General features: G+C 46.1%; 2 protein-coding genes across 4 annotated transcripts in view; one reads left to right on the top strand and one right to left on the bottom strand.

Moving 5' to 3' along the window:
* Window positions 1-4,951: 4,951 nt before the first annotated feature.
* LOC106587904 (uncharacterized) lies at window positions 4,952-7,750 on the bottom strand. Its single transcript, XM_014176563.3, has 3 exons — window positions 7,604-7,750; window positions 7,052-7,222; window positions 4,952-6,272 (listed from the first exon to the last, which is right to left on the bottom strand). The coding sequence occupies exons 2-3, from the start codon at window positions 7,219-7,221 to the stop codon at window positions 5,966-5,968; spliced, it is 477 nt and encodes a 158-aa protein (XP_014032038.2). The 5' UTR covers window position 7,222; window positions 7,604-7,750; the 3' UTR covers window positions 4,952-5,965.
* Window positions 7,751-7,865: 115 nt separating this feature from the next.
* LOC106561750 (homer protein homolog 2) overlaps window positions 7,866-18,347 on the top strand; it is a 108,939-nt gene continuing 98,457 nt past the window's right edge. Inside the window, exon 1 of one of the 3 annotated variants that reach the window (XM_082969787.1) lies at window positions 7,866-8,018. In XM_082969787.1, coding sequence (XP_082825913.1) covers window positions 8,017-8,018 — 2 coding nt within the window. In that variant the 5' untranslated portion in view covers window positions 7,866-8,016. Of the gene's footprint in view, window positions 8,019-8,338; window positions 8,920-18,347 lie in introns of those variants that run through there. The other 2 variants (XM_082969786.1, XM_082969788.1) reach the window with 2 other exon arrangements.

Here is an 18,347-nt window from a genome sequence, read left to right as displayed (position 1 = left end):
CTCTGTATATCTCTCCCTCACTCTGTATATCTCTCTCTCCCTCTCTCTGTATATATCTCCCTCCCTCTGTATATCTCTCCCTCCCTCTGTATATCTCTCCCTCCCTCTCTCTGTATATCTCTCCCTCCCTCTCTCTGTATATCTCTCCCTCTGTATATCTCTCCCTCCCTCTGTATTTCTCTCCCTCCCTCTCTCTGTATCTCTCCCTCTCTCTGTATATACCTCCCTCCTTCCTTCTGTATATCTCTCCCTCTCTCTGTATATACCTCCCTCCTTCCTTCTGTATATATCTCCCTCTCTCTGTATATCTCTCTCTCCCTCTCTCTGTATATCTCTCCCTCCCTCCCTCTGTATATCCCTCCCTCCCTCCGTATATCTCTCTCCCTCTCTCTGTATATATCTCCCTCCCTCTGTATATCTCTCCCTCCCTCCTTCTGTATATATCTCCCTCTCTCTGTATAGCTCTCCCTCCCTCCCTCCCTCCCTCCGTATATCTCTCCCTCCCTCTCTCTGTATATCTCTCCCTCCCTCTGTATATCTCTCCCTCCCTCTGTATATCTCTTCCTCCCTCCCTCTGTATATCTCTCCCTCTGTATCTCTCCCTCCCTCTGTATATATCTCCCTCTCTCTGTATATACCTCCCTCCTTCCTTCTGTATATCTCCCTCTCTATGTATATCTCTCTCTCCCTCTCTCTGTATATCCCTCCCTCCCTCCGTATATCTCTCTCTCCCTCTCTCTGTATATCTCCCTCCCTCTGTATATCTCTCCCTCCCTCCTTCTGTATATATCTCCCTCTCTCTGTATAGCTCTCCCTCCCTCCCTCTGTATATCCCTCCCTCCCTCCCTCCGTATATCTCTCTCTCCCTCTCTCTGTATATCTCTCCCTCCCTCCTTCTGTATATATCTCCCTCTCTCTGTATAGCTCTCCCTCCCTCCCTCCCTCCGTATATCTCTCCCTCCCTCTCTCTGTATATCTCTCCCTCCCTCTGTATATCTCTCCCTCCCTCTGTATATCTCTTCCTCCCTCCCTCTGTATATCTCTCCCTCCCTCTGTATATCTCTCCCTCCCTCTGTATCTCTCCCTCCCTCTGTATATATCTCCCTCTCTCTGTATATACCTCCCTCCTTCCTTCTGTATATCTCCCTCTCTATGTATATCTCTCTCTCCCTCTCTCTGTATATCCCTCCCTCCCTCCGTATATCTCTCTCTCCCTCTCTCTGTATATCTCCCTCCCTCTGTATATCTCTCCCTCCCTCCTTCTGTATATATCTCCCTCTCTCTGTATAGCTCTCCCTCCCTCCCTCTGTATATCCCTCCCTCCCTCCCTCCGTATATCTCTCTCTCCCTCTCTCTGTATATATCTCCCTCCCTCTCTCTGTATATCTCTCCCTCTCTATATCTCTCTCTCCCTCTCTCTGTATATCTCTCCCTCCCTCCCTCCCTCTGTATATCTCTCCCTCCCTCTCTCTGTATATATCTCCCTCCCTCCATATATCTCTCCCTGCCTCCCTCCCTCTGTATATCTCTCTCTCCCTCTCTCTATATATCTCTCCCTCCCTCTGTATATCTCTCCCTCCCTCTGTATATCTCTCCCTCCCTCTCTCTGTATATATCTCCCTCACTCTGTATATATCTCCCTCGCTCTGTATATCTCTCCCTCCCTCTCTCTGTATATCTCTCTCTCCCTCCCTCCCTCCCTCCCTCCCTCCCTCCCTCCCTCCCTCCCTCCCTCCCTCCCTCTGTATATCTCTCCCTCCCTCTCTCTGTATATCTCTCCCTCCCTCTCTCTGTATATCTCTCTCTTCCTCTCTCTGTATATCTCTCCCTCTCTCTGTATATCTCTCCCTCTCTCTGTATATCTCTCCCTCTCTCTGTATGTATCTCCCTCACTCTATATATCTCTCTCTTCCTCTCTCTGTATATCTCTCTTTTCCTCTCTCTCTCTGTAGCTCATGTCTCTCTCTGAGTCATGTCCCTCTCTTTCTCGTGCATCTCTCTGTCTCTCTTTCTTTCTCTCTTTCCCTCTGTCTTTCTTGCTATGGTCAAGCTGTCTATCTCTGCCTCACCCTCTTTTTTCTACCTTTATCTCTGTCACTCCACCACTCCTTCTCCCTCCTCCTCACCTCCTATACCACCAGCTCTCTCCAACACCTCCATAATGTAATGACTTAAATACTTATGCAGTGATATGTGGGTGTGGGCAGGATTCAGAGCGAGCCACTGAGCTCTGTGTCAAATTTATGTTGATTGCTTCCCTGTAATACTTCTTAAATACTTTTCTACTTCTTATAGGACATTAACATCTTATAACTCCTACATGAAGAATCAAGCAGTATCTCTTGACAGTCCTGTTGCTACTGAGAATTTTCCTGCTGTAGCAGGAAAATGCAAACTTGTAGTGTATTTGAGTTTTAAAAAGGCTTCTAAAGTGAGTTATTTAAACTTTGAAAAGTCAGATTTGATTTGCCCTAATGAAAAATGTATCAACCCCTACACAAATGTCCATTAATAATAATTCACATTTCCTGTTGCTGCAGGATTATTTTCCTGCTGTAGCAAACTGGTTCAAATTAAGATCCTACATCTGTACTGGGGGATAATCCTGAACACACTCGGCCAACGTTAAAATGTCCAATTACCACTAATGGAGATGTTAACATGAACATTTCAGGGTGGCCTAGTTGTGTTGTCTATATTAGTGGCAGCAGCAGTACGTACTCCTGTCCTCTAGTTTAAACCCCAAAATAAAATCCCTAACTTCTCTGAAGGAAAACTTTCTTCGAGCAGTGAAGACTTCGTTTAGGATGAGACAGTCAGAGAGCTAAGCAGCTGTACTAATTCTTCTAATCCTCTCTCTCTCCCTCGCTCTCTCTCTCTACCCCGTTCATCCGTTTCTCAGAGACCTGTTTTGGTCTCTCGTTTCTCTTTAACTATATGTCATCATCTCTGTCTTTCTGTCTCTCCCTCTTTGTCTGTAGTTCTCTCTGTCCCCTTTCATCTCCTCCTTTGGTCCATCTCTCAAGTCAGTCTCTCTCTCCCCTTGTCTTTCCCCTCCTTCCTCTCTGAGGATGCTGTAGCCAGGGCTAAAGTGAAGTTAGGCTAATCTGAACTGATTACTGTAGTGACAGCAGCCCTCCCCCCCGCTGCGCTCCAGAATCCCTCTCTCCTCATCCCTCCCTCCCTGTCTTCCTATCATCACAGCTGATTGCACCTCTCTTTGCAGAGCACCACTCGGGCCAACCGTTAACCCTTTCCTCTCCACATTTTAGCCCGGTTTAAAACTAAAATAGTACACTATAAAGGGTATAGGGTGCCGTTTAATACGCAGACCAAGGGCCCCGTAATCCACAGAGTCTCAGAGTAGGAGTTCTGATCTAAGATCACTTTTGTCTGCAGGATCATAATGAATCAGATCAATATGGACAGATCCTAGATCTGCACTCCTACTCTGAGATGCTTTGTGGATTACAGGGGGCCCTTGGCCTCACAGGGAGTCAACATGTTTTGTTCCACATCCAATCTAATTAACTAATCAACTGCTCATCAAGCCCTTGATTTTATGAATCAAGTTTCACTCCTGCAGAGATATATTTAGTGAAATAATAGGTGTATTTAGTAACAACATCATCTTTTTTTTCAGCCATGTTCCTGGAGCTCCTCAGTCTCAGAGTGTGCAGGCTTTTATTCCAACCCAGTACCAACACATCTGATTCACCCACTCAACTAAGTAAACCAGACTGTCAGTGAAGAATAGTGTGAGCTACATCATGCCTCGTTTCCTATTGGGTGACAGGAGAGGTCCTAGCTGTCTAATGCCTGTAGCCAAACCGTGATAACATCCATGCATCTTTCAGCTCCTCTCATCGCCACACCACAGTGCAGGGAAAAGTTGGGATTTATTAACAGTTGTTTTTCCTTCATATTATCCTCTGCATTAGTTCTGGCTGTATGGAAACAACACAGACCATTAAACGTACACAGATGTTGTAAGATAAAGCTGCTGTGCTGTAGTTTTAATGATTTGTATTGCCTCCACCGTATATTCACACTACAATAAACAGAAAAGAACTGGAGCTCTGTGGTTACATGACAGGACGTGAGTGGGCTGCTGCAGGGCAGTGGGTGACCTCATACAGCAGCAGCAGAGGAGGCCTGAGAATCTCAGCTCTCTGCTCTAAATACCACTTTCATTGGAGTGGACAACCACAGACAGCCATCTTGGCTCATAGTGATACAGTAGCAGCCATGATGAGTCATTCATAATTAGGACGAAGGAGACTAACTCTCCACTCATATCAGGGTGACGTTGGCCCTAACAGGCTAGACTGATCTAAGGTCAGTTTTATGTTACTCTCCAGCTAATGGTTCTGATTTGGGAACGGAAAGCTGATTCTAGATCTGTCCCTGGTGCAGTATTAGCCATTAGTCACCGGTGTTAAGTAGGGTTTAAAGAGACGTGCCACCCACTATGTAGTGCTCTACACCCTCCCTACTGCAGGTCGTCATTAATTATATAATGCAACAGACGGATGATGTGTCCCAAATGACACCCCCTCATTCCGTATATAGAGCAGTACTTCTGACCAGGGCTCTGACCCTAACCTTAAGAATAGCAGCAGCATACTAACATCCCAACACTGAGAGGTGGTTGTGAGGACACAGATTAAGTCAATGCTACTATTGGACTAGACAGCATGTTCAAAAGGGTTCAACATCCCATAACAGAAATAAAACAGGGAGGGACCTAGCTGAATTCGTCCAATAGGAACTCTCATTTTCATTGCATAAAAGGTTTTTATGTTCGGAGTTAAAACGATTCCAGTTGCAAAATACTTTGCTACAGTGGTAAACAAATGAATACAGCCCCTGGACATAAAGCATGTTTAAAAGGCTTCCAAATCCCATGTTTCAAAAGGCTCAAGAAAATGGAAGAGAGAGAGACACAAAGAACATTTTTATATTTGTATTTTTCAGACAAGAAAAAAAAAATGGTGTTACTGGTTACAATTTCAAGTCACATATTAAACTGGAAAGAATAAGCATATTTGTGACATAAGAAAATAGATGACATTGACTGTTCAAATGTGGTTTCATTAATTACACATTTTTAGATTGAATCAATAACATTGTATCAACATCCAGACCAGCTGAATATGTTGTCTTATGAGTCAAGAGAAACAAACTAAATGAAAACAAGAGAACCACGCCACCCCACAATACACCACATGCCTATCAATGCAGTTCATCACACTAGTAGCAAAGATGAGCATCTTAAACGTTACATTTGACGGTAGGTAGTTGAAGAACAGTCTTTAACTCATTTTTCCTGTCCTGCAGTTCACGTTGTAACCATCTCTATTGACTCTGCTGCGCTGATTGTGTCCCAAATGGAAACCTATTCCCTATATAGTGCACTACTTTTGAACAGGGCCATATTCCCCATATAGTGCACTACTTTAGAAAAGGGCCTATAGAGAAAATAGTTTGTCTCTATGCCCAGACTACTGGCTGGAATAATCAATACCACTTTTGTAATCCTGTTCCGTGTGGATTAGAGCATGACATCACTGATCAATACAATATTCAATCTGGAAGAGAGGTGAGAGATCAGATTGACCTGCTACAGTGTGTGTCAGTCAGGTCTGTGTGTGTAATGCAGGGTTCTCCAACCCTGTTCCTGGAGAGCTACCCTCCTGTAGCTTTAAACTCCAACCCTGTTCCTGGAGAGCTACCCTCCTGTAGCTCTTAAAACCTACAGGATGGTAGCTCTCCAGGAACAGGGTTGGAGTTAAAACCTACAGGAGGTTCTCTCTCCAGGAACAGGGTTGGAGTTTAAACCTACAGGAGGGTCTCTCTCCAGGAACAGGGTTGGAGTTTAAAGCTACAGGAGGATCTCTCTCCAGGAACAGTTTTGGAGAGCCCTGGGGTGTGGTGAACGGGGTCACTCCACAGTAAGAGGAGTTCAGTAGCGGTCGTAATGTGATGGTCTCTGGTTGTAGGAGTTGTATCTTCCAGACTGATGCCCACCACCACCCTGGCCGTAACGCCTGTCCCCTCCGCGGTCCCTGTCCCTTCCGCGGTCCCTGTCCCCTCCGCGGTCCCTGTCCCCCCCGCGGTCCCTGTCCCCCCCGCGGTCCCTGTCCCCCCCGCGGTCCCTGTCCCCCCCGCGGTCCCTGTCCCCTCCGCGGTCCCTGTCCCCTCCGCGGTCCCTGTCCCCTCCGCGGTCCCTGTCCCCACCCCAACCCCTGTACCCGCCACGGTCCTGGGATCTGAAGAACAGAGGGAGGAAGAGAGAGAGAGAAAGAGATGTGGGGGGAGAGTGGGAAGAAAAAAAACATATCAACCAAATGAACATGTTATCCATCCCAGCAAACTGTAGAATGACATATCAGACCAGCTGCTATTGTTGTGCAGAAACACTTCTGGAAATGTCCTGTTCTTATTATGGCACAGAATAATACGGAGGTAGTTAGCAGTCCAATACAGTGTTAAAGATATTAATGATGAGGAGACAAGCCAGGGCTGCATTCAGCAGATCAAAACGGTGTGCAACGTTTGACTGAACAGAAACAGTGGTGTTCTGAACGACCCAGTTGAAGAACCACATGGTTGTGGTAGCGCAGTAGGAGAGTGTGTAAGGCAGGTCTGGGCAACTCCAGTCCTCGGGGGGCTTGATTGGGGTCACATTTTTTCCCCATCCCCAGCTAACACAACTGACTCCAATAATCAAGTACTCATGATCTTCAGTTTAGAATGCAATTCATTTATATCAGGTGTGTTTCTAGGGATGGGAGAAAGTGAGACACCAATCAGGCTCCCCGAGGACTGGAGTTGGCCAGGCCTACTGTAAGGTGTGCTGCACTAGCTTTGAAATTAAGTGGTCACACACCCATATTAATCAGGCCACACCGCACCACACTCACAAAACTAGAGCAACCATACCTCAAATTGTGGAGGAAACATGTTGTTCAGTACAAACCGTCACGCAATGTAGCAAAACGTGTAATGAGCTGAAAGCACCCAGTTAGCTAAGGTCGTTGTTGTTTACCTGTTGTCTCTGCCCCGGTTGTTTCCGCCTCCACGCCCCCCCCAGTCCTCTACCAGTGGCGGGGGGTTGGCGGGGCGACTCACGTACTGCTGGTACTCCCGGTCCTCGAGAGAAAACCGGTGAGCAAACTGCTCCTCATAGTTAGGCGGCGTTTCTGGACCATCTGTCATTCTACAATGAGAGAAATACCAGATACTCACTACGTTTTTACATCTTTGGAAATACAGTGAAAAGGCCGTTGATTAGCTTCGCACGTGTTGTTGCTAGCTAGCTGGCCAGCGGTTTTCCCTTTTGCAACAAACAAAACGTTTTTGCAACAGAATCCAACTAATGAATACACCCCAGATTTGGATAACGTAATCAACTGTCTGGGAAACGTTATTTGGCGAACAAAGTTACTTTTGCTTTTCTAACAAAAGCTATGTAGCTAGCTAGATATATCTGAGTATGGCATAGCTGCGATGCAGCCAAGATAACTTTAGTTTTAACATTGTTGTAAAAACTGTTGGTTACATCGCAGCTAAGTATGGCATACAAAATGTAAGCAATTACCTGTAAATTGTATTTATTCAGCAGACAGCTTCGACATGTACGACTGGACAAATGTTAACAACAGTGCCATGGTAAAAATGTCCCTCTAAGAACACGCTACCGATATCATTGGTTCCGGATCTCAGGCCTTTTTCCCAGAAATAGTCAACACATTTTATTTAGAGATTTCGCCAACTATTAGCAACAAACCTTTTCCACATATTACTTAAGTGTGAACAATCGACATGATCAGAGGTAGGTCAAATAATAAAAACTTGATATTGAACCCATGGTGGTTGCAGAGAATCAAGTCAAGCAGCTGCCACCTGAAGTTGTAAGTTGGTGTGGAATGTGACTTGAGATGGGGCACAGTTCAACAAGGCCTGAATCAGAACAAGACCGCCGAAAACCAGTCTCGTCTCCATCTATACGACATGTAAGTGCCGAGAATAGTAGGTTATTGCCTATTATTAGCCTACCTGCATTATATTGTAATTTTGGACCTAGGTCTATCACTGCAGAATTACATCAAATCAATGCAACCCGTTTAGCCTAGGGTATTGCACAGTTTGAAATAAACGCATATTGTTTCATGTGAAGAGCATATTTAATTGCATGTCACAAATAGGCCAAAAGTCCACGTTTCTCTCTCACGTTTCCCCTGAGAATAGGTTATGAAATAGCCCACAGTGTAACTTCATATCCCAGGCTGTTAGAAAGCTGTAGAAATGAGATGTGTGTGTGGGAGGTAGGAGTGTTGAGAGCAGGGGGAAGCCGCACCGTGTCGCTACTGCTGCTCTCTGCCTGCTGCTCTCTGCCTGCCTCTCACGAAACACTAACCCATTGGGGAGAGAGCTGAGAGCGCAGAGCTGAGAGCGCAGATCCGAGGCAAGGCAACTCCAGCGCCGCAGTCAAGGAATATTCATCGAACATCACAACTTAGTTTTTTTGAAATCACAGCGTTTATCAGCCTTGCGGCTGCGGATAGAAGACACGGAACGGGTGGGATCATAAGTTGTCACCTCGTCTGAATAAATAAGTTAGGCTAATGAAATGGCATTAGGTTTTTCTGTGGTCGCCAGAATGAACGCTTGACTATCAGGAGAATCGAAACGCCGCTCAGCTCGTGAGGGAGTGCAGGGATCATATTTCTCGACTCTCTGTGATCGCATTACTTGCTCGCAGCCGAGGACCTGGAATGGACTTATCCAATAGCTAATGCCAAGACTGGATCTATTTTAATAACATTGATTTTAAAGACACTGCGTTTTTTTAAAGTTCGCTTCTTGTAACGTTTTTATAATTGAAGGGTTGTCCCAAAACTCCGCGGCAATGGGGTAAGTACAGACACGGCTGTCCTCTGGAGCGCATGTAATGTTATGACACCTGCTTTCTGACTATCTAAAATGTCAGTTATGTGTTTGATCTGTATGCATAGGCTACCCTACACTTGTTGGGGGGGTAGAATAGAATGGGTGAATAATTAATCGTAACAATAATCGTTTCAAAAGCTTGTCTTGGCATGGAAAGCGTCCCTGCGCGCTTTGTGCGCTCACGGCTCGCCCGAGGTGATACGGTGGAGAATGCCTCCCTCTCCAAACCATTCAGCGTGATAGCTTATCTTCAAAACGTGTCTGATAGCATACGAGTCTTGTGCCAGAGAGAGACGCACATTTTACAGTTTACCAGGACAAGGTGCAGAACTGCTTCCCATGTAGAATTATGTCAACAACAAAAAAAGCCAAGCAATGTCACTTTATGATTGACATATTTTGATTTCCTAGGAAGCCTATAGGCTAATGACAAATATTACTATTTTCAACCTCTTAGAATTGAACAAAATGCATGTTACTTTCCTCACAGTTATTTGCTACACCAAACAGATTGCCTAATGTGCCATAGACCTATAGGGGAGGTCATCCTATATGGAAGTGCATACTGCATAGGCACTTAATTTTGTCTGACGTTATTTTCAGCCCTATTTTACAGTATTTACTTTATAGTGCAAACACTGTTATGTCAGTAAGAGAAGTGGCCGACGGTGGAATCCTCCAGTCAGATGAGATCTGTGTGAGGAGGGATGGATGCCTTCACGCGGCTGGCTCAGCTAGCCTGGCTGGACTAGGCAGGTGGAATCCTCCAGTCAGATGAGATCTGTGTGAGGAGGGATGGATGCCTTCACGCGGCTGGCTCAGCTAGCCTGGCTGGACTAGGCAGGTGGAATCCTCCAGTCAGATGAGATCTGTGTGAGGAGGGATGGATGCCTTCACGCGGCTGGCTCAGCTAGCCTGGCTGGACTAGGCAGGTGGAATCCTCCAGTCAGATGAGATCTGTGTGAGGAGGGATGGATGCCTTCACGCGGCTGGCTCAGCTAGCCTGGCTGGACTAGGCAGGTGGAATCCTCCAGTCAGATGAGATCTGTGTGAGGAGGGATGGATGCCTTCACGCGGCTGGCTCAGCTAGCCTGGCTGGACTAGGCAGGTGGAATCCTCCAGTCAGATGAGATCTGTGTGAGGAGGGATGGATGCCTTCACGCGGCTGGCTCAGCTAGCCTGGCTGGACTAGGCAGGTGGAATCCTCCAGTCAGATGAGATCTGTGTGAGGAGGGATGGATGCCTTCACGCGGCTGGCTCAGCTAGCCTGGCTGGACTAGGCAGGTGGAATCCTCCAGTCAGATGAGATCTGTGTGAGGAGGGATGGATGCCTTCACGCGGCTGGCTCAGCTAGCCTGGCTGGACTAGGCAGGTGGAATCCTCATTCTCTCCAGCTCTGTTCTGCTGTGGGAGAATGGAGGTGCCAGAATCAACTGTGCCCACGCATGAACAAGCCGCCGCAAACAGAGAGAGAGGGGTGGAGGGGCTGTGTGTGTGTGTGTGTGTGTGTGTGTGTGTGTGTGTGTGTGTGTGGGGGGGGGGGGGGGGGGGATGTGATGTGATGCCCACAGGGATAGAGGGAGTCTCCTCCTATACAGGTCTGTACATTAGAGATACAGTGAGAGAGGGGGTGGTGGGGCTGTGTGTGTGTGGGATGCCCACCGGGATAGAGGGAGTCTCCTCCTATACAGGTCTGTACATTAGAGATACAGTGAGAGAGGGGGTGGTGGGGCTGTGTGTGTGTGGGATGCCCACCGGGATAGAGGGAGTCTCCTCCTATACAGGTCTGTACATTAGAGATACAGTGAGAGAGGGGGTGGGGGGGCTGTGTGTGTGTGTGGGATGCCCACCGGGATAGAGGGAGTCTCCTCCTATACAGGTCTGTAAATTAGAGATACAGTGAGTGAGGGGGTGGGGGGGCTGTGTGTGTGTGTGTGGGATGCCCACCGGGATAGAGGGAGTCTCCTCCTATACAGGTCTGTACATTAGAGATACAGTGAGAGAGGGGGTGGGGGGGCTGTGTGTGTGTGTGTGGGATGCCCACCGGGATAGAGGGAGTCTCCTCCTATACAGGTCTGTACATTAGAGATACAGTGAGAGAGGGGGTGGTGGGGCTGTGTGTGTGTGGGATGCCCACCGGGATAGAGGGAGTCTCCTCCTATACAGGTCTGTACATTAGAGATACAGTGAGAGAGGGGGTGGTGGGGCTGTGTGTGTGTGGGATGCCCACCGGGATAGAGGGAGTCTCCTCCTATACAGGTCTGTACATTGGAGATGTTGGTAAACAAATTATTCAAGCTCTGTCAAGTCTTGCCATAGATTTTTCAAACCTATTTTAAGTCAAAACCGTAAGTATGCCACTCAGGAACATTCAATGTCGTCTTGGTAAGCAACTCTACTGTATATTTGGCCTTGTGTTTGAGATTATTGTACTGCTGAAAGGTGAATTCATCTCCCAGTGTCTGGTGGAAAGCAGACTGAACCAGGTTTTCCTCTAGGATTGTGCCTGTGCTTAGCTCCATTCAGTTTATTTTTATCCTGAAAAACTCCCCACTTCTTAACATTACATTTACATTTAAGTCATTTAGCAGACGCTCTTATCCAGAGCGACTTACAAATTGGTGCATTCACCTTATGATATCCAGTGGAACAACCACTTTACAATAGTGCATCTAAATCTTTTAAGGGGGGGTTAACAATTACAATCCATACTCGTAACATGACACAGCCACCACTATGCTTGAAAACATGGAAAGTGGTAGTCAGTAATGTGTTGTATTGGATTTGCCCCAAACGTACCACTTTGTTTTCAGGACAAATAGTTCATTGCTTTCCCACATTTTTTGCAGTATTACTTTAGTGCCTTGTTGCAAACAGGATGCATGTTTTGGAATATTTAATTCTGTACATGCTTCCTTCTTTTCACTCTGTTGATTAGGTTAGTTTTGTGGAGTAACTACAGTGTCATTGAGCTGTCAGTGGCTGTTCAGTTTTCTACAATCACAGCCATTAAACTCTGCAACTGTTTCAATGTTACCATTGGCCTCATGGTGAAATCCCTGAGTGGTTTCCTTCCTCTCCAGCAACTGAGTTAGGAAGGACGGCTGTATCTTTGTAGTGACTGGGTGTGTTGATTACCTTTACCAAGCTCAAAGGGATATTCAGTGTCAGCTTTATCTACCAATATATGCATTTGTTTGCAAGGCATTGGAAAACCTCCCTGGTCTTTTGTAGTTGAATCTGTGTTTGAAATTCACTGCTTGACTGAGGGACCTTACAGATAATTGTATGTGTTGGGTACAGAGATGAGGTAGTCATTCATAAATCATGTTAAACACTATTAAATGCACACAGACTGAGTCCATGCAACTTATTATGTGACTTGTTAAACCCATTTTTACTCCTGAACTTATTTAGGCTTGGCAAAAAAGAAGTTAAATACTTATTGACTCAAGACATTTCTGCTTTTAACTTTTTAATGAATTAGTAAAAATGTCTAAAAACACAATTCCACTTTTGACATTTATGTATTCCAATTGAATCCATTTTAAATTCAGACTGTAACACAACAAAATGTGGAAGATCAAGGGGTGGGAACACTATGTGAAGGCTCTGTAATAGATGTGTTGACGTAGGGTTGTTGTCATTGTTTAGCTTCATGATTACAACGACCCCAGCCTTTCTCATCTGATATCAGTCATCTCAACTGTTTTACTCTGAAGCTTTTTATTTGTGGTCTGAGCATTCAGATGCAATTATCTTGATAATGTTAGGCTACTATATTGAAGTATTCATATAGATAATATATAAATAAATACATGCATATTTAGATGGATAGGTAGGCTACTTTATAAATCCCAGAGGGGAAAATGTCAAATCATATTGAATGTTTTATCTTGGTCTTCTTCTGCATCTGACCTTTACCTCCTCACATCAAGCAGCTGTCTGTTGGCAAGGCATCTGGCCTTTACCTCCTCACACCAAGCAGCTGTCTGTTGGCAAGGCATCTGGCCTTTACCTCCTCACACCAAACAGCTGTCTGTTGGCAAGGCATCTGGCCTTTACCTCCTCACACCAAGCAGCTGTCTGTTGGCAAGGCATCTGGCCTTTACCTCCTCACATCAAGCAGCTGTCTGTTGGCAAGGCATCTGGCCTTTACCTCCTCACACCAAACAGCTGTCTGTTGGCAAGGCATCTGGCCTTTACCTCCTCACACCAAACAGCTGTCTGTTGGCAAGGCATCTGGCCTTTACCTCCTCACACCAAGCAGCTGTCTGTTGGCAAGGCATCTGGCCTTTACCTCCTCACATCAAGCAGCTGTCTGTTGGCAAGGCATCTGGCCTTTACCTCCTCACATCAAGCAGCTGTCTGTTGGCAAGGCATCTGACCTTTACCTCCTCACACCAAACAGCTGTCTGTTGGCAAGGCATCTGGCCTTTACCTCTTCACACCAAACAGCTGTCTGTTGGCAAGGCATCTGGCCTTTACCTCCTCACATCAAGCAGCTGTCTGTTGGCAAGGCATCTGGCCTTTACCTCCTCACACCAAACAGCTGTCTGTTGGCAAGGCATCTGGCCTTTACCTCCTCACATCAAGCAGCTGTCTGTTGGCAAGGCATCTGACCTTTACCTCCTCACATCAAGCAGCTGTCTGTTGGCAAGGCATCTGACCTTTACCTCCTCACACCAAACAGCTGTCTGTTGGCAAGGCATCTGGCCTTTACCTCCTCACACCAAGCAGCTGTCTGTTGGCAAGGCATCTGGCCTTTACCTCCTCACACCAAGCAGCTGTCTGTTGGCAAGGCATCTGGCCTTTACCTCCTCACACCAAACAGCTGTCTGTTGGCAAGGCATCTGGCCTTTACCTCCTCACATCAAGCAGCTGTCTGTTGGCAAGGCATCTGGCCTTTACCTCCTCACATCAAGCAGCTGTCTGTTGGCAAGGCATCTGGCCTTTACCTCCTCACATCAAGCAGCTGTCTGTTGGCAAGGCATCTGACCTTTACCTCCTCACATCAAGCAGCTGTCTGTTGGCAAGGCATCTGGCCTTTACCTCCTCACATCAAGCAGCTGTCTGTTGGCAAGGCATCTGACCTTTACCTCCTCACATCAAGCAGCTGTCTGTTGGCAAGGCATCTGACCTTTACCTCCTCACACCAAACAGCTGTCTGTTGGCAAGGCATCTGGCCTTTACCTCCTCACACCAAACAGCTGTCTGTTGGCAAGGCATCTGGCCTTTACCTCCTCACACCAAACAGCTGTCTGTTGGCAAGGCATCTGGCCTTTACCTCCTCACACCAAACAGCTGTCTGTTGGCAAGGCATCTGAATCAAATATGTCATAACACTTAATATGAAGCCATGCAGCTGCAACGACTAGTGTTGACATGTCATCGTGACTAGACACAGTCACCAGATTATAAATGTGTTTGTTTGGGTTGTTGCATTGAATTAGTACCTAGGCTAACATATCAAACAGTATTTAATATAACAATGACTGAATCCGATCTGTTTGGATGCTGTGTGACGTGAGAAGGTTCAGTTCATGATTGAGTTTCCGTGCTCAGTGAAAGGAGAAGAATGTTGCTCTGTTTTCTCTTCAGAGATTGTCTTGAGGGCAGTCTTGGAATGTGTAAGGAACCAGTCTAGCACATCTGAGTCATACTCAAGACACAGTAATGTACCAACTCACCCAACCAGTCTGCGCTATAGGAACTAGGCATTCTGTGTCAGTGTTTCACCTAGCAGTTATTTTCCAAGCGGGGCCCCACAAAGACCCCCCCCCCCCCCCCCCCAAATCACCCCTCAGTCAACATCTAGGTCCTCCTTAACCAGATGTTTAAACTGAGAACCAACTGAAGTCAACTTATTTTAGTCAGGGACTAACAGTGAGGTGGTAGGAGAAAGACTGTAGTGTAGTCTTATGTCATGCTGGGAGTGGTTGCTGAAACTACCCTACTGAAACGGCATCATAACACAGATCTGGAGGAAGGTCGCACCACCGCTCTCCTGTTGATCCCTCTCTTCCTTATCATTCATCACACCTTCTTACCATAGTTTGAATTCCACCTGTCTCCCTTGGAATTCAGTCTCCACACCTTATTATACACTGAGTGGACAAAACATTAAGAACTCTTCCCATGATAGACTGACCAGGTGAAAGCTGTGATCCCTTATTGATGTACCTTGTTAATTCCACTTCAAATCAGTGTAGATGAAGGGGAGGAGACAGGTTAAAGAAGGATTTTTAAGACTTGAGACAATTGAGACATGGATTGTGTGTGTGTGCCATTCAGAGGGTGAATGGACAAGACAAAATATTGAAGTACCTTTGAACAGGGTATGGTAGTAGGTGCCAGGCGCGTCGGTTTGTGTCAAGAACTGCAACTCTGGTGGGTTTTTCACGCTCAACAGTTTGGTCCACCACCCAAAGGACATCCAGCCAACTTGATACAACTGTGGGAAGCATTGGAGTCAACATGGGCCAGCATCCCTGTGGAATGCTTTCGACACCTTGTAGAGGTGTTCCTAATGTTTTGTACACTCAGTGTAGTCTCAGTTCTCCTTGTAATTCCTAGTCATCATCACACCTTTTCAATATGTAGCCCCAAAGCCAATTCCTACTTTGGCTGTCTTTCCTTCTGGTTCTCTGCTGCCAATGACTGGAACGAACTGCAAAAGTCACTGAAGCTGGAGACTCATATCTCCCTCACTAACTTTAAGCACCAGCTGTCAGAGCAGCTCACAGATCACTGCACCTGTACATAGCCCATCTGTAAACAGCCCATCCAACTACCTCATCCTCATACTGTTATTTATTTATTTTGCTCCTTTGCACCCCAGTATCTCTACTTGCACATCTATCACTCCAGAGTTTTAATCGCTATATTGTAATTATTTCGCCACCATGGCCTATTTATTGCCTTACCTCCCTTATCCTACTTTATTTGCACACACTGTATAGACCTTTTCTATTGTATTATTAACTGTACGTTTGTTTATTCCATGTGTAACTCTGTGTTGTTTGTGTAGCACTGCTTTGCTTCATCTTGGCCAGGTCTCAGTTGTAAAGGAGAACTTGTTCTCAACTTTCCTACCTGGTTAAATAAATAAAAAGTCTGTTCCACCTGTTCTCCTTGTAATTCATAGTCTGTCAGGTTCAGGAATGTATTATTAAACATTTCCTGTTCAAAGTAGTCAGGATCTGGAGAGGAAACAATCTAGTTTGATACTGGTGTCAGTAGGGAAGCTCAATACCTTGGACAATCTAGTTTGATACTGGTGTCAGTAGGGAAGCTCAATACCTTGGACAATCTAGTTTGATACTGGTGTCAGTAGGGAAGCTCAATACCTTGGACAATCTAGTTTGATACTGGTGTCAGTAGGGAAGCTTGGAGATACATTTGAAAGGGGATATCTGTAACTTCTCAAACAAAACACATGGAACAAACAGTTCCATTTCAGCCAGTCAGAGTACAGCTCAGTCCTGCCTATTCAGTACTTAAAAAATTAATTCAACTACAGATTGTGCCTTTTTACAGTTGAATGTGTGAACCAGGCATGGAGCACAGCCTTGTAATGTCATGAATCATAATGAAATGACACAATAGATGAATTATTGACAGTATTGATAGTGTTCAGATGACTGTTGATAAGGGGGTAGATGAGTGTGGACATATTGATCTTTAGTAGTGCTGGTTTCCCCTTCAGGCTGGGGTTGTAGATTAACTACGGTGCCTCTCTGTGTGTCTCTGTGTGTCTCTGTGTGTCTCTGTGTGTCTCTGTGTGTCTCTGTGTGTCTCTGTGTGTCTCTGTGTGTCTCTGTCTCTGTGTGTCTCTGTGTGTCTGTGTCTCTGTGTGTCTGTGTCTCTGTGTGTCTCTGTGCGTCTCTGTGTGTCTCTGTGTGTCTCTGTGTGTCTCTCTGTGTGTCTCTGTGTGTCTCTGTGTCTCTGTGTCTCTGTGTCTCTGTGTGTGTCTCTGTGTGTCTCTGTGTCTCTGTGTGTGTCTCTGTGTGTCTGTGTCTCTGTGTGTCTCTGTGCGTCTCTGTGCGTCTCTGTGTGTGTCTCTGTGTGTGTGTCTCTGTGTGTCTCTGTGCGTCTCTGTGTCTCTGTGTGTGTCTCTGTGTGTCTCTGTGTCTCTGTGTGTCTGTGTCTCTGTGTCTCTGTGTGTGTCTCTGTGTCTCTGTGTCTCTGTGTCTCTGTGTGTGTCTCTGTGTGTCTCTGTGTGTCTGTGTCTCTGTGTGTCTCTGTGTGTCTCTGTGTCTCTGTGTGTCTCTGTGTGTCTCTGTGTGTCTCTGTGTCTCTGTGTCTCTGTGTCTCTCTGTGTGTCTCTGTGTGTCTCTGTGTGTCTCTGTGTCTCTGTGTCTCTGTGTCTCTGTGTGTCTCTGTGTGTCTCTGTGTGTCTGTGTGTCTCTGTGTGTCTGTGTGTCTCTGTGTGTCTCTGTGCGTCTCTGTGCGTCTCTGTGCGTCTCTGTGCGTCTCTGTGTCTCTGTGTGTCTCTGTGTCTCTCTGTGTCTCTGTGTCTCTGTGTGTCTCTGTGTCTCTGTGTCTCTGCGTCTCTGTGCGTCTCTGTCTCTCTGTGTCTCTGTGTCTCTGTGTCTCTGTGTGTCTCTGTGTGTCTCTGTGCGTCTCTGTGCGTCTCTGTGCGTCTCTGTACGTCTCTGTGTCTCTGTGTCTCTGTGTGTCTCTGTGCGTCTCTGTGTCTCTGTGCGTCTCTGTGTCTCTGTGTGTCTGTGTCTCTCTGTGTGTGTCTCTGTGCGTCTCTGTGTCTCTGTGTGTCTCTGTGCGTCTCTGTGTCTCTGTGCGTCTCTGTGTCTCTGTGTGTCTGTGTCTCTCTGTGTGTGTCTCTGTGCGTCTCTGTGTCTCTCTGTGCGTCTCTGTGCGTCTCTGTCTCATATTCAGTGTGTTTCATGTTTTGCACTACAGTAAACTATATATAGAATTGATGGAGGGGAATCGATAGTTACATATCGCAATATTATTTTGGACGATATTATATCGATACTTTGATACTTGTATTTCTGTATTTATTTTTGCTAGGTAGCGTTAGCTAGCGCTAGCCGGCTGTACCTGCACCAACACACAGGTATTTTACATCCTATAGCTTGTTCTCCATATTTTTAAATAGTGAGCCAATGTGTTTTCAACACTTTTATTTCCCTGACTGATCAACATTAGTTTTCTCATGTCTCTTCTCTCTGCAGTAGATATATAGTGAGCAATATGTTGGGAACATCATCCCAATAAAATCACAGTATCGAATCACAATACTTATAGAATCATGAGAATGGCAATACATATCGTATGGTGAGTAGGGCTGTGATGATACCAGTATGGTGACGATATCGTATGGTGAGTAGGGCTGTGATGATACCAGTATGGTGAGTAGGGCTGTG

Source organism: Salmo salar, chromosome 26 (genome assembly GCF_965601325.2).
Source record: "Salmo salar chromosome 26, fSalSal1, whole genome shotgun sequence".
Taxonomy (NCBI): Eukaryota; Metazoa; Chordata; class Actinopteri; order Salmoniformes; family Salmonidae; genus Salmo; species Salmo salar.
This window is presented reverse-complemented; position numbering and strand designations above follow the sequence as displayed.